This window comes from Amblyraja radiata, chromosome 6, assembly GCF_010909765.2.
Source record: "Amblyraja radiata isolate CabotCenter1 chromosome 6, sAmbRad1.1.pri, whole genome shotgun sequence".
Classification (NCBI taxonomy): Eukaryota; Metazoa; Chordata; class Chondrichthyes; order Rajiformes; family Rajidae; genus Amblyraja; species Amblyraja radiata.
The window spans coordinates 9,355,354-9,370,233 of record NC_045961.1 but is presented as its reverse complement, the minus strand read 5'-3'; the positions used below and the strand labels follow the sequence as shown (position 1 = coordinate 9,370,233).

The window sequence follows — 14,880 nt, the reverse complement described above, 5'->3', positions numbered from 1 at the left end:
CAGTTGAATAAGGGGTGGGAATTAATAAGCTTTGGCTTCTTCCTGCTCCTTTTCGGACACATACGATTTCATTTATTTATAGATATTGTTTATGACACTTTATCAATATTCTTGTTTTGTTTTTTTGTTTTTTGTATGCTGTTTCACACTTGCTTTTTATTCTGTTCGAAATAAATAATTCATTAATTCGATAAATAAATAGATAGATAGATAGTTCCATGCAGTCTTGGGCAGCGCTGTTGACAAAGCAAACTGTGAGCATCCTGACAGGTTGCACCATAGATTGATTTGCCAACTACTCTGCTGATAACCACAATAAATTGCAGAGAGCTGTGGATGTAGCCCAGTCCACCACAGGCCAGACTCCCGTTCATTAACTGCATCTTCCAGTCCCGCCTCAAGGCCCATCTCTTCACCTCTGCCTATCCTTAGCCCCACGTCCCCCTCCCTTTTCATCTGTGCATTAATTGCCTCATATTGTGTTTTGAATTGTATTCTGTCTTTACTTTGTGTACTAGTCATGTCTCTACTATTTATTTCATTCCCCTTACATGTTTTTCCTCTACCTGCTAAATTTTTGTAAGGTGTCCTTGAGACTCTTGAAAGGCGCCCATAAATAAAATGTATTATTATTATTATTATCACACTTCATGCTGCTTCAGGAGAGCAGCAAATATAGGGGGATCTTATAGAAACATATAAAATTATAAAAGAACTGGACAAGCTAGATGCAGGAAAAATGTTCCCAATGTTGGGCGAGTCCAGAACCAGGGGCCACAGTCTTAGAATAAAGGGGAGGCCATTTAAGACATGACATACCCCCCCCCCCCCCCACCCCTCCCACAGGAAAAACACTATGACTGTATGCATGTAAATAGATTTATTTATTGAAATCATATTCTATGTCGCTCTTCCAGGGAGATGCTAACTGCATTTCGTTGTCTCTGTACTGTACACTGACAATGACAATTAAAGTTGAATCTGAATCTGAATCTGAATTTGTGGAATTCCCTGCCACAGAGGGCAGTGGAGGCCAAATCACTGGATGGATTTAAGAGAGAGTTAGATAGAGCTCTAGGGGCTAGTGGAATCAAGGGATATTAGGGAGAAGGCAGGCACGGGTTATTGATAGGGGACGATCAGCCATGATCACAATGGCGGTGCTGGCTCGAAGGGCCGAATGGCCTCCTCCTGCACCTATTTTCTATTATGTCTATGTCTAATATAATCAAGGGTGAAACAAAGTTACTGGTGAAGAGTCAGCATTTTAGGTTTATTGCCCTCCCAGTATTCACCCTACTGGTGAAGAGTCAGCATTTTTATTATTAATGTCTAATGTTTTATGTGTCATTCCTAACTGTCACTGTATGTCATGTTGTCACTTGCGGGGGGAGCACCAAGGCAAATTCCTTGTATGTGAATACTTGGACAATAAACGTATTAATTCTCACTCTCCAGTGAGATGAAAGCTGGAAGAGGGCGAGGGCAATGTCAAGGCCAAGCAAATCATTGAGTCAGAGTGATACAGTGTGGAAACAGGCCCTTCGGCCCAACTAGCCCATACTGGCCATGTCCCAGCTACACTAGTCCCACCTGCCCGTGTTTGGACCATATCCCTCCAAACTTGTCCTGTCAATGTACATGGATCCAAATGATAAGAGAATGAGGGGGATTCAAGTGATAGGCGGACAATTAGGCCATTCGGCCCATCAAGTCTACTCCACCATTCAATCATGGCTGGTCTGTCTCTCCCTCCTAACCCCATTCTCGTGCTTTCTCCCGATAACCTGACACCCGTATTAATCAAGAATCTATCTATCTCTGCCTTAAATATATCCACTAACTTGGCCTCCACAGCTGTCTGTGACAATGAATTCCTCACGTTCACCACTCTCTGAGTAAAGAAATTCCTCCTCACCTAAAAGAACATCCTTTAATTCTGAGGCTGTGACCTGTAGTCCTAGACTCTCCCACTAGTGGAAACATCCTCTCCTCATCCACTCCATCCAGGTCTTTCACTATCCTGTACGTTTCAATGTGGTCCCCCCTCATTCTTCTTCTTCTTGCGAATGAAACATAAACCAAAGGAATAGTTAGATCTCAAGCCGGGTGTTGAGCAGCCAGTTTGTTGTCTCTGTTGGCGTCAATGTCTGCCAGGCCCTGACACAGCTCCATTTGGTGGGTGGTAGAGCGGGCACCCAGAGATGACATGGTTGGCTGTCTGTTGTTCTGCTCCGCATTCACAGGCTGGGCTCTGGTGGAGCCCCCATCTCCACACGCTGGCATTGAAACGCCCAACTCCAGTACCAAGTCTGTTGAGCTTCACCCATGCTGCTCTGGGGAGCTCAGACCCTGGACAGCTTTTGATCAGGTATCTCATTCTTCTAAACTCCAGCGAGTACAGGCCCAGTGCTGACAAACTCTCATCATATGCTAACCCACTCATTCCTGGAATCATTCGTGTACACCTCCTCTGGACCATTTCCAGAGCGAGCCATCCAAGCCTTGAAGTGGACATACAGGTGGGGACACTTGTCTTTCAAAGGGCAGGAGGTGCGGATGGAGTAGTCTTTGGTGAGAGTCTCACAAGCTTCACGACCCAGAGTACGTGATTCCAAAATACCTCATCCACCTGAGCATGAATCGAAGCAGCCTGCCTCAATCTTTGTTGATGCCCACAAAGGTGTTGAATTGTATTCTGTCTTTATCAGACAGGAGGAGTTGGCAAAGGAACAGTGAAGGGCTGTTTTTTCACAAGGGATTGCAGAACGGAGACGAGGAAACACTTTTTCACACAGAGAGTTGTGAGTCTGTGGAATTCTCTGCCTCAGAGGGCGGTGGAGGCAGGTTCTCTGGATACTTTCAAGAGAGAGCTAGATAGGGCTCTTAAAGATAGCGGAGTCAGGGGATATGGGGAGAAGGCAGGAACGGGGTACTGATTGGGGATGATCAGCCATGATCAGATTGAATGGCGGTGCTGGCTCGAAGGGCCGAATGGCCTACTCCTGCACCTATTGTCTATTGTGTTAAGTTTCTGTTATCTAGCTAGGTTACATAAATATTATTCTTTTTACCATCTTCCTGCCTTGTCTGTCCTTGATTCAGAGGTGGTCTTTTAGTTTGTTCGAGCGGGAAGGTGTAACTTGAAGAGAAACAATGAGTGATCAAAGGATTTGTTGGCTTTGTGTCAAGGGCATTGGGCAGAGGACTAAGGAAAGGAGAAGATAGACACAAAATGCTGGAGCACCTCAGCGGGACAGACAGCATCTCTACAGGGAAGGAATGGGTGACGTTTGGGAAATGTCACCCATTTGGGAAAGGGATTGGATTGGGAAATGGGTAGACGAAGATAAAAAGGACGACAAAATGGAGACCCGCTAAGTAACTCCAGCACTGTTTTACCCTTGATTATGTTGGTTGCTTTCCCTGTGAACTGTAGATGGAGTTGATGGGTGGGGGAGGAAGGAAGAAGGGAGTCTGGTCTGTGATGGTCTGGGCTACATCCACAGCTCTGCAATTTCTTGCAATCTTAGGCAGAGCTGTTGCCAAACCATCCAGATAGGACACAAATTCCTACAGATGCACTGTAAATAAGTCATTGGAAACACGCCAAACCTCCTTAGTCTTCCAAGTATTGAGGCTCTGAACAGCGTGTGGGTCAGGAACATGCAGGTAGGATCTTGCAAACCCCTAGAGTACAGGTATGCAGTAGATGCAAGCAAATCAGAGGAGCGAAACCAGCATGATAGTTTTGGCAGAGATTTTGTTTTAAATAGGTATTTAATCTCGATCATCTCAATCTGGTTTGGGACCAGCTCTGCCCAGGACAGGAAGGCTCTGCAGAGAGTAGTGCGTTCGGCCGAACGCACCATGGGAACTACACTCACCCCCCTGCAGGACCTATACACCAGGAGGTGCAGATCCAGAGCCAGCAACATTATGGGGGACCCCTACCCCCCCAGCAACGGACTGTTCCAGCTGCCACGGTCAGGCAATCGCCTCCGCTGTCACGATGTGAAAACAGAGAGGATGAGACGGAGTTTCTTCCCACAGGCCATCGGGACTGTAAACTCTAATCTCACCAGGGACTAATTTACTGTTGTGTCTTTTCTTTTCTAAAATATAAATACTGATTCTGTTCTATTCTGTTGTTGTTTTGCACAATCCGCAGGCATTGCCACTTTCATTTCACTGCACATCCTGTATGTGACAAATAAAGTTGACTTGACTTGACATACAGCATGGAAATAGGCCCTTCGGCCCAACATGTCCCAGCTACACTAGTCCCACCTGCCTGCATTTGGCCCACATCCCTCCAAACTTATCCTATCCATGTACCTGTCTAACTGTTTCTTAAACGTTGGGATAGTCCCTGCCTCAAATATTCAATTCAATTCAACTTTAATGTCATTGCACAAACACTGAGTATCGGTACAACGAAATGCAGTTTTGCGTCAGTCCGTAGTAGTGCAATATAGAAATAAAAAAAAAAAAAAGAGGATACAGAACAATAGAAAATGCAGAATAATTAAACAATGGGGACGGAGGGACCGGAGGAATCTATCGGCGGGACTCCGAGTTCAGCAATGCGACGGTATGATTGTAGAAGCTGTTCCTCATCCTACTGGTACGAGACCCGAGGCTCCTGTACCGCCTCCCTGATGGGAGGAGGGCAAACAGTCCATGATTGGGGTGGGAGGGGTCTTTAATGATCTTCCCAGCTCGTTTCAGACACCGTTTTCGGTGGAGGGCATCCATGGCAGGGAGCGGGGCGCCGATGATGTGCTGCGCGGTTTTCACCACCCGTTGTAGTGCCTTCCTGTTCGCAACAGTGCAGCTGCTGTACCATACCGTGAAGCAGGCGGTCAGGATGCTCTCGATGGTACACCTGTAGAAGTTGGTCAGGATCTGGGGGGACAGGTGGGCTTTCTTGAGCCTCCTCAGGAAGTAAAGGCGCTGCTGTGCCTTTTTGATCAGCTTGGAGGTGTTGAGGGACCAGGACAAATCCTCCGAGATGTGTACCCCGAGGAATTTGTAGCTGGAGACGCGCTTCACCTCAGTCCCGTTTATGTGGATGGGGGTATGTCTGCCCCCTCTGACCTTCCTGAAGTCGACAATAAGTTCCTTCGTCTTCTTGGAGTTGAGGACGAGGTTATTATTGGCACACCAGGTTGTCAGGTGCTGGATAACTCCTTTGCCAGCTTGTTCCAGACATCCACCACCCTTCGTGTTAATAAGTTTTCTCAGATTTCTATTCAATCTTTTCCCCTGCATCATAAGCCTATGCTTATGTAAAGTGCCTCTCAAATATCACATTGATTTCCATGTGAGGAGCCTCAGGAGATGGGCGAGGTCCTCAATGAATATTTAAATGGCTTCCGCCAGCCCACAGTCGTTCTGTGAACATGATGCAGAGTCAACTATTGGTGGAGTGATACAGGGCGGCTGCCAAGACTTTGCAAGTTCCCGAGCTCCACAAATACACAATGAGGAAGTAAAACCAAGCAAGGAAACGGATACCCTGCAGTGCTTGCATGTACAGTGCCCTCTATAATGTTTGGGACAATGACCCATCATTTATTTATTTGCCTCTGTACTCCACAATTTGAGATTTGTAGTAGAAAAAAATCACGTGGTTAAAGTGCACGTTGTCAGTTTCATTAAAGGCCATTTTTATGCATTTTGGTTTCACCATGTAGAAATTACAGCTGTGTTTATACATAGTCCCCCCCATTTCAGGGCACCATAATGTTTGGGACACAGCAATGTCATGTAAATGAAAGTAGTCATGTTTAGTATTTTGTTGCATATCCTTTGCATGCAATGACTGCTTGAAGTCTGCGATTCATGGACATCACCAGTTGCCGGGTGTCTTCTCTGGTGATGCTCTGCCAGGCCTGTATTGTTGTCATCTTTAGCTTATGCTGGTTTTGGGGGCTAGTTCCCTTCGGTTTTCTCTTCAACATATAAAAGGCAAGCTCAATTGGGTTCAGATCGGGTGATTGATTTTGCCACTAAACAATTGAGCATTATTTAGCTTTGAAAAACTCCTTTGTTGCTTTAGCAGTATGGGTTAGGGTTAACAGTTTTATTCTTGTTTCTCACTCTCATAATGGCTTCTTTGACTTTCATTGGCACAACTTTGGTCCTCATGTTGATAAACAGCAATAAAAGTTTCCAAAGGTGATGGAAAGACTGGAGGAAAGACTAGGTGCTGAGAGCTTACCTATATTTGCATTGAGGAGGCATTTAAACACACCTGAGCAATTACAAATACATGTGAAGCCATGTGTCTCAAACATTATGGTGCCCTGAAATGGGGGGGGGATTATGTGTAAACACAGCTGTAATTTCTACATGGTGAAACCAAATGTATAAAAATGGCCTTTAATAAAATCTGACAATGTGCACTTGAACCACGTGTGATTTTTTTCTTTTACAAATCTCAAATTGTGGAGAAGAGGCAAATAAATAAATGATGGGTTTTAGTCCCAAACATTATGGAGGGCACTGTTGCTGTTTGTACGTGTTTATCAGAGGGGAAGCTGTGTAGTATATTTACATATAACTATGCAAACTAGTCACACGATCAGAGAGTAAAGAACAACTGTACATGGCGAAAAACATGCAAGGTTTTTACAGAGGATGTGTTTACAGTATCAGATGGGATGAGAACCTTTGATGGGCCCCAGCTATGCCCATCCTTTTGCGGGGATCGTTGAACACTCCTTGTTCTACAGCGCTTGAAACACCACAGACTCAGGCTCGATCCCAACTACGGGTGCTGTCTGTACGTTCTCCCCATGACCATGTGGGTTTTCACCGAGATCTTCGGTTTCCTCCCACACTCCAAAGACGTGCAGGTTTGTAGGTTAATTGGCTCGGTATAAATGTAAAATGTCCCTTGTGTGCGTGTAGGATGGTGATAGTGTGCGGAGATCGCTGGTCGGTGCAGACTCGGTGGGCCGAAGGGCCTGTTTCCCCGCTGTATCTCTAAACTATGGCACAATTGCCCGCCTTTCTCTGCTGCATTGGTGACTGAATCAGGACTCCCTGTTTAAGAGGGAGTTAGATTTAGCTCTTAGGGCCAAAGGAATCAAGGGATATGGGGAGAAGGCAGGAACGGGGTACTGATTTAGGATAATCAGCCATGATCATATTGAATGGCAGTGCTGGCTCGAAGGGCCGAATGGCCTACTCCCTGCACTTATTTTTCTGTTTCTATGCTTATTTCCAGAACTCAGTTTTATAATGATGATGATGAGGATATTTATAGGCAACGACGCATGCTGTATGTACAGGTGAATATTCCCTTGCGCAAGTTTGGTGCGTGTACAGGTGGTGAAGATGTCGCTGTTTAGAGCATACTGCACACCACTCTACACTGCGCACCTGTGGTCGAACTATGGAAAGACAAGTGTGCAGAGACTAAAGGTGGCCTATAATGATGCCATGAGAACACTGCTAAGGAAACCTAGATGGTGTAGTGCTAGTAACATGTTTGTGGCTGCAGGATTCAGTACTTTAGAAGCTATCCTAAGAAATCATATGTATAAATTCATCTGCAGGATAAATGACTAAAAATGTAATTATTGTGGCCTTGTCAAACATAAGGTTTAGCACTACACGCTACCAATCCCAGTTGTGGAGACACTGGTATCGTTGTCTCGTTGTAGGACATTGATCATTATTTTTATTCTGGATTGTAATTCATGTTGTGTTTTTTTAAATATATAATTTATGATGCTTTTATAAGTGATATACTAAGATTTTATATATACTTTATGATGTTTTTAATATGCAATGTATTTTTATGTAATGTTGTCCCTTGTCTGGACCTTGAGTCCAAAATAAAGTTTATGATTATTATTATTATTATAATAATAACTTTACGGCTAACCTCAAATTCACCGTGCCCTCAAATTCACTTGGACCATATCTGACCCCTCGTTTCCCTTTAGGGGACAGACCAACAAGGGCCACAAGTCTGAAGGCAGCCCTAACCCAAAACATCATGTGTCCATTCCCTCCACAGACGCTGCCTGACCCACTGAGTTCCTCCAGCACCATTTTCAAATCCAGATTTGCCTTTTGTGCTGCAGCCAAGACACAAGCATTTGAGCAAAGCACAACGTGCTGGAACAACTCGGGTCAGGCAGCATCTGGGAAGGGAACGGACGGACAAGGTTTCAGGTCGGGACCCTTGGTGAGAACAGTTATATCAGCCATTATTATTGAACCCAGAGAGTCGTGAATCATCCAGAGAGTTATTACGGGTTTGGACACGCAAGAGGCAGGAAACATGTTCCCGATGTTGGGGGAGTCCAGAACCAGGGGCCAGTTTAAGAATAAGGGGCAAGCCATTTAGAACAGAGACGAGGAAACACTTTTTCTCACAGAGAGTGGTAAGTCTGTGGAATTCTCTGCCTCAGAAGGCGGTGGAGGCCGGTTCTCTGGATACTTTCAAGAGAGAGCTAGATAGGGCTCTTAACGATAGTGGAGTCAGGGGATATGGGGAGAAGGCAGGAACGGGGTACTGATTGGGGATGATCAGCCAAGATCACATTGAATGGCGGTGCTGGCTCGAAGGGCCAAATGGCCTACTCCTGCACCTATTGTCTATTGAGTTATGAATCTGTATAATTATCTGCCAAAGCAGGCAGTGGAGGGCAATTCACTGGGTGTTTTTCGAGAGAGTTAGCTCTCAGGGCTAAGGGAATCAATGGATATGGGGGAAAAGCAGGAATGGGGTACTGATTTTGGATGATCAGCCATGATCATTTTGAATGACGTTGCTGGCTCGAATGGCTGAATGGCCTACTCCTGCACCTATTGTCTATGTTTATGAATCAAGCCAACATACCAGAAAAGAGAAAAACAATATTGTTCAGGAATGTTTAATGATCGCATAATCAGTATCAAAAGTCAATACAATGTATATTCTTTGTAATGGAACGGAAGTAAAGTATAAGGTAGATTTTCGATTAGTACGTGTGTCAGGGGTTATGGAGAGAAGGCAGGAGAATGGGGAGAAAGGTGAATTAGTCATGATTGAATGGAAGTGAATGATAGCACCAGATATTACACCCATGTGATGAAGATATTTATAAAACCATACCAACAGCAGGAGCGTGCGTGCATCACTCCAGCATGGACACTCCAAGTCTTCCCACCCGAATAACAAGCCCAGCTGCCCGAGGATACTGCCAGCCGTAACAGAGTCATCTCCCGTGAGACACGGCATCAAAAGGTGAGAGAAGACGAACAGTTCAATGAGATCCCATTGGTACATTTTGTTGAATTGTGTATTATCATTAATTGTTGTGGATCTGGTGGAGGTGCCTTGCTGTGAGGCTGTTTTTGTGGATCCTACCTAAGGATTAGACGGGAGGAGGATGCTGGCGGGTACTCCTGGTCTAGGAGCCACACATCAGGCAGTCGGCACGGTTCTCCAGCGAGCACACCATGGCCGCCTTGTTCTTCTCCTTCTCCGCGGCAGCCAACGAGCTTTCCCGCAGTTTCTCCTTGTTCAGTGTGAACTGGATCGGATTGGCTGCAGGTCTGGTCCTCAGGTAATACATGCCGGTCTTCAGCCCCTGGAGAGACAAGCAAAGTGATCAGCACTGCACGTACACTCTCAGGGGGGGGAGATTGCAACCTTCACGTGGTCCGCCCTGTTTCAACGAATGCAATCAACCTGGCGTGCACAATCAAATAAGATCAAACAGAACAAGTTGTCCTACAACTTTAGGCTGTGCACGCCATACGCAAGAAGTAGACTCTCAGCATTCAAGAGTCAAGTCAAGAATGTTTTACTATCAGATGTCTGTGGAATTCATTGCCACAGAAAGCTGCGGTGGCCAAGTCAATGGATATTTTTACAGCAGAGATAAGATAGATTCTTGATTAGTACGGGTGTCAGGGGTTACGGGGAGAAGGCAGGAGAATGGGGAGATGAGAGAAAAGTAGATTAGCCATGATTGAATGGCGGAGTAGACTCGACTCAACGGGTCAAATGGGGCTCCCATCACTTATAGACAATAGGTGCAGGAGTAGGCCATTCAGCCCTTCGAGCCAACACCCCCATTCAATGCGATCATGGCTGATCATCCCCAATCAGTACCCCGTTCCTGCCTTCTCCCCATATCCCCTGACTCCGCTATCTTTAAGAGCCCTATCTAGCTCTCTCTTGAAAGTATCCAGAGAACCGGCCTCCACCGCCCTCTGAGGCAGAGAATTCCACAGACTCACTTATAAACTCATGTCCCGAAAGAGAACAATAAAAATCTTAATTGCAGCAGCATGACAGATATATAAGCATAGTACTGTGTAAAACCGATAGTTAACCACCACTAATTGTGGATGTTTAAGAAGAAACTGCAGATGCTGGAACAATCAAAGGTTGACAAAAATGCTGGAGAAACTGTCTCTCGACCTGAAACGTCACCCATTCCTTCGCTCCATAGATGCTGCCTCACCCGATGAGTTTCTCCAGCACTTTTGGCTACCTGCTGATTACGGATGATCAGCCACGATCACATTGAATGACGGTGCTGGCTCAAAGGGCCAAATGGCCTACTCCTGCACCTATTGTCAAAAAAGTTCAGGCATATATTTTTTTAAAAGGATAATTAGTAGCACAGACAAAATAATGTTCCCAAGTTTATATAGTTCTGAGCCTGTTTGGAGGTTGTAGTGTTTAATACCTAACTTAGGTAGGATTCTGTTTAAGAAGGAACTGCAGATGCCGGAAAATCAGAGGTGGACAAAAATGCTGGAGAAACTCAGCGGGTGCAGCAGCATCTATGGAGCAAAGAAAATAGGCAACGTTTCGGGCCGAAACGTTGCCTATTTCCTTCGCTCCATAGATGCTGCTGCACCCGCGGAGTTTCTCCAGCACATTTGGCTACCTTAGGTAGGATTCTTCTGCATTCTACCGCAAGGAAGGTATCCTTCTACTAAGGATTCGTAGAAAGGTGCCAATCCTTGCAATGGGCCTGGATTTCTCCATGGAAAACTGTTGTGACAGAGAGAAAATAAGTGGAGGAAATAGAAGGGATGGGAAGTTTAGGGGTAACATGAGGGACAACTTCTTTACTCAGAGAGTGGTAGCTGTGTGGAATGAGCTTCCAGTGAAGGTGGTGGAGGCAGGTTCAATTTTATCATTTAAAAATAAATTGGATAGTTATATGGACGGGAAAGGAATGGAGGGTTATGGTCTGAGTGCAGGTAGATGGGACTAGGGGAGAATACGTGTTCGGCACGGACTAGAAGGGCCTGTTTCCCTGCTGTAATTATTATATGTTATATTATATGGGAATGTTCTGAGCGCCAACACCAACTGGCTGGGCTGAATGGTCACGATTGGTCATGGGGCTTTACAGATTCAATGAGCTCCATGTCTATCAGTCGGTCAGATGCCATCTGCAACATTTCACCTTTGGGTGCAATCGGTCGGTAAGAGTTCAGCAGTTTGATGTGTACAAGATCATGAGGGGCACGGATAAAGTGAGCACTTGGTCTTTTTCCTCATAGGGTAGAGGATTCTGAAATAGAGGGTACAGGTTTAATACAAGAGGGGAGAGATTTAATAGTGACATCAGGGGCAGCTTTTCCCCATAGAAGGTAGACCATATCTGGAACGAGCTGCCAGAGAAAGCTGTAGAAACGGATACAATAACAGCATTCAGAGCGTTTTGGACAGATATATGGACAGGATGTTTGCAGGAATTGGGCCAAATGCAGGAAAATGGGACTCAGCCAGTATGTCAACATGGCCCGCATGGACTGAAGATCATAAGTGATAGGAGTAGAATTAGGCCATTCGGCCCATCAAGCCCATTCAATCATGGCTGATCTATATCTCTCTCCTAACTCCATTCTCCTGCCTTCTCCCCATAACCCGACACCCGTACTAATTAAGAAGGGCCTGTTTCCATACTGTACAGCTGACTATGGGACTGACCCCGGCCTGCTTTCTGCTCACTCCTGCTCCACTCACCTGCTTCCACCCGTAGAAGTGCATGCTGGTCAGCTTGGCGTAATTGGGTTCGGCCACATGGATGTTGAGTGACTGGCTCTGGTCAATGTAGGCCCCACGGTCTGCTCCCATCTTGATGATAGTCTTCTGTGATATCTCCCACACAGTCTTGTACAGAGACTTCAGGTCATCTGGGATCCCTTCAATGATCTGCCAGAAACAAATGTTTGCAATACCCAGAAACATCGACTTAGAAGCACAAGAGCACAGTTCATCCCTTTCTCTTGATAAAAAAACAACGAACTTTTCTGCAAGTTCCTCTATTTCTAAAGACCTCTTCCCTCAGGGTACACCTACATGCTAAATGGGATTCCCCAAGGGGCTTCCCAGTGTAAACATAGGAATCTGTGCATCTACCCGATATATTCCTCTCATGATTTTATAGAAACATAAACAGGAACTGATCAGGGGATATGGAGAAAAAGGCAGAATGTGGATGATCAGCCATGATCATATTGAATGGCGGTGATGGCTCGTAGGGCCGAAAGGCCTAATGCACTTATTTTCTATGTTTCTATGATTATACACGTCTATAAGATCATCCCTCATCCTCCTGTGCTCAAATCTGATCATTCTGTGATCTATTAATGGGTCATAGAAACATAGAAAATAGGTGCAGGAGGAGGCCATTCGAGCCAGCAACGCCATTCATTGTGATCATGGCTGATCGTCCCCTATCAATAACCAGTGCCTGTCTTCTCCCCATATCCCTTTACTTCACTCGCCCCTAGAGCCCTATCTAACTCTCTCTTAAATCCAGTCAAAGATTGGGTCAGCTCGAGGGACTCAATTCTCCCCCTGATGTGAGGGAGGGGGACGCTGGGAGGCACTGGCTACCTGGATCGATCCGTTCTGGGCGATGATCTGGTTCTTCATGTCCTCGTTCCACATCCCTCGCTCCGTCAGGTCCTTCAGTAAGTGCGGGTTCACGACCTGCAAGATCACACACAGCATTACAAGCTGCCCCATCCCTGCGACACTGTATAAAAACCGCACCGGCCCAGTCCCACACCACCAGCCTGAGCTGTGGACCATCGACTGGCTACCAGTCTCATTCCCACCGTGGTATTCAGAGAATTTAAACGTCAAGAAATTAAGTAAATCAGGGAAAGAAGCTACTAACAGCAACCAGGAAACTTAAACACTGACTGGTTCACATCCACTCCTCAGGGAGAGCACCCTTCCCCCCTCTAACTGAAAAGTACAAAGCGCTGGAGTAACTCAGTGGGTGGGGCAGCATCTATGGAGAGAAGGAATTGGTGATGTTTCGGGTCTCAACCTGAAACGTCACCCATTCCTTCTCTCCATAGATGCTGCCCCAGCCGCTGAGTTACTCCAGCATTTTGTGTCCACCTTCACTTACTCACTACCTTACTCACACATGCCTGGAGAACACGTAGAGGTGACGTTTTGGGTAACGGCCCTTCTTCAGACTGAATCAGATTAATAAGGCTGAAGGATCCCAACCCAAAATGTTACCTATCCATGTTTTCTAGGGATGCTGCCTGACCCGCTGAGTTACTCCACCACTTTGCGACTTTCCTTGGTAAACCAGCACCTGCAGCTCCTCGTTTCCACATTTAACTCCTTTCTTTTTTTTTTTTTTTTTTTTTTTAATTATTTTTATTAGAAGTACGGTAAGTTACAATAATACACAACACATATGTCTTAATACATTTTTTGTACCGCTTCATTTTTTGAGCTTTAAGTAAAGTAAAGGAAGTAAGGAAAGTGCGCAAGAGTCGTGAAGGTGCAAGAGAGTGTTGAGAAAAGAAAGCCCCTTAGCAAAGAAGTTAGAGAAGGAAGTAAAGAAAGAAAGTAGACCCTAGAAAAGAAGGAAAAAGAAAGGAGAAACAATCGCTCTATTATAACATTAAACTCCGCAGAAAGGGGACTACCAACCAAGTCTGTTTTTGTTGTTTTACTGGCACCATTTATTTATTTATTTATTTTTAAATTTTTTAGATTACTATTGCACCTCATGCTTGTAATAGTTCCAAAAACGTAGACTACTTTCTAACTGCTTGAAATAATGGCTAATCCATTTAGAACGGAGATGTGGAAACACTTTTTCACACAGAGAGTTGTGAGTTTGGAATTCTCTACCTCAGAGGGCGGTGGAGGCCGGTTCTCTGGATACTTTCAAGAGGGCTCTTAAAGATAATGGAGTCAGGGGATATGGGGAGAAGGCAGGAACGGGGTACTGATTGGGGATGATCAGCCATGATCACATTGAATGGCGGTGCTGGCTCGAAGGGCCGAATGGCCTACTCCTGCACCTATTGTCTATTGGTCCTACACCCGACTCCAGAGCCACAGATGCAGCTGCCTCGTAACTACCCAAGTCCATAACTAGGAAGAAATAGATAATTTGCAAAGTTGCCAGGGATTTCTACATCCCTGAACAAGTAATTAAAGTTCCCTTTTGCACAGGAAGGAATTGCAGGTGCTGGTTTAAATCGAAGATAGAGACAAAATGCTGGAGTAACTCAGCTGGGCAGGCAGCAACTCTGGAGAGAAGGAATGGATGACGTTTTGGGTCCAGACCCTTCTTCGGACCAATCTACCATTCCCTTTTGCATTCCACATTGCAGCACACTGACCTGGAACTCCCCAGAGAGCACCCGCCTGGTGTAGATGTTGCTGGTGTAGGGTTCAATAGACTCATTATTACCCAGGATCTGGGCCGTGGAGGCAGTGGGCATTGGAGCAATCAGGAGGCTGTTTCTAACTCCGTACCTAAGAGGATTCAAGTGTAGAAAAGCAGGTCAGTATGTTTATGAAGAACTCTCAAGTCCAACAACTTAAGGGCCTGTCCCACTTGGCAATTTTATCGGCGA

At 45.5% G+C, this 14,880-nt stretch overlaps 1 protein-coding gene across 2 annotated transcripts in view; it reads right to left on the bottom strand.

Moving 5' to 3' along the window:
* Window positions 1–8,881: 8,881 nt before the first annotated feature.
* rrm1 (ribonucleotide reductase catalytic subunit M1) overlaps window positions 8,882–14,880 on the bottom strand; it is a 57,637-nt gene continuing 51,638 nt past the window's right edge. The window contains exons 16-19 of one of the 2 annotated variants that reach the window (XM_033022181.1): window positions 14,644–14,779; window positions 12,878–12,973; window positions 12,002–12,190; window positions 8,882–9,596 (exon numbers count right to left, since the gene is read on the bottom strand). In XM_033022181.1, the coding sequence (XP_032878072.1) occupies window positions 9,417–9,596; window positions 12,002–12,190; window positions 12,878–12,973; window positions 14,644–14,779 (601 nt within the window). In that variant the 3' untranslated portion in view covers window positions 8,882–9,416. The remainder of the gene's footprint in view (window positions 9,597–12,001; window positions 12,191–12,877; window positions 12,974–14,643; window positions 14,780–14,880) is intronic. The other variant, XM_033022182.1, reaches the window with a different exon arrangement.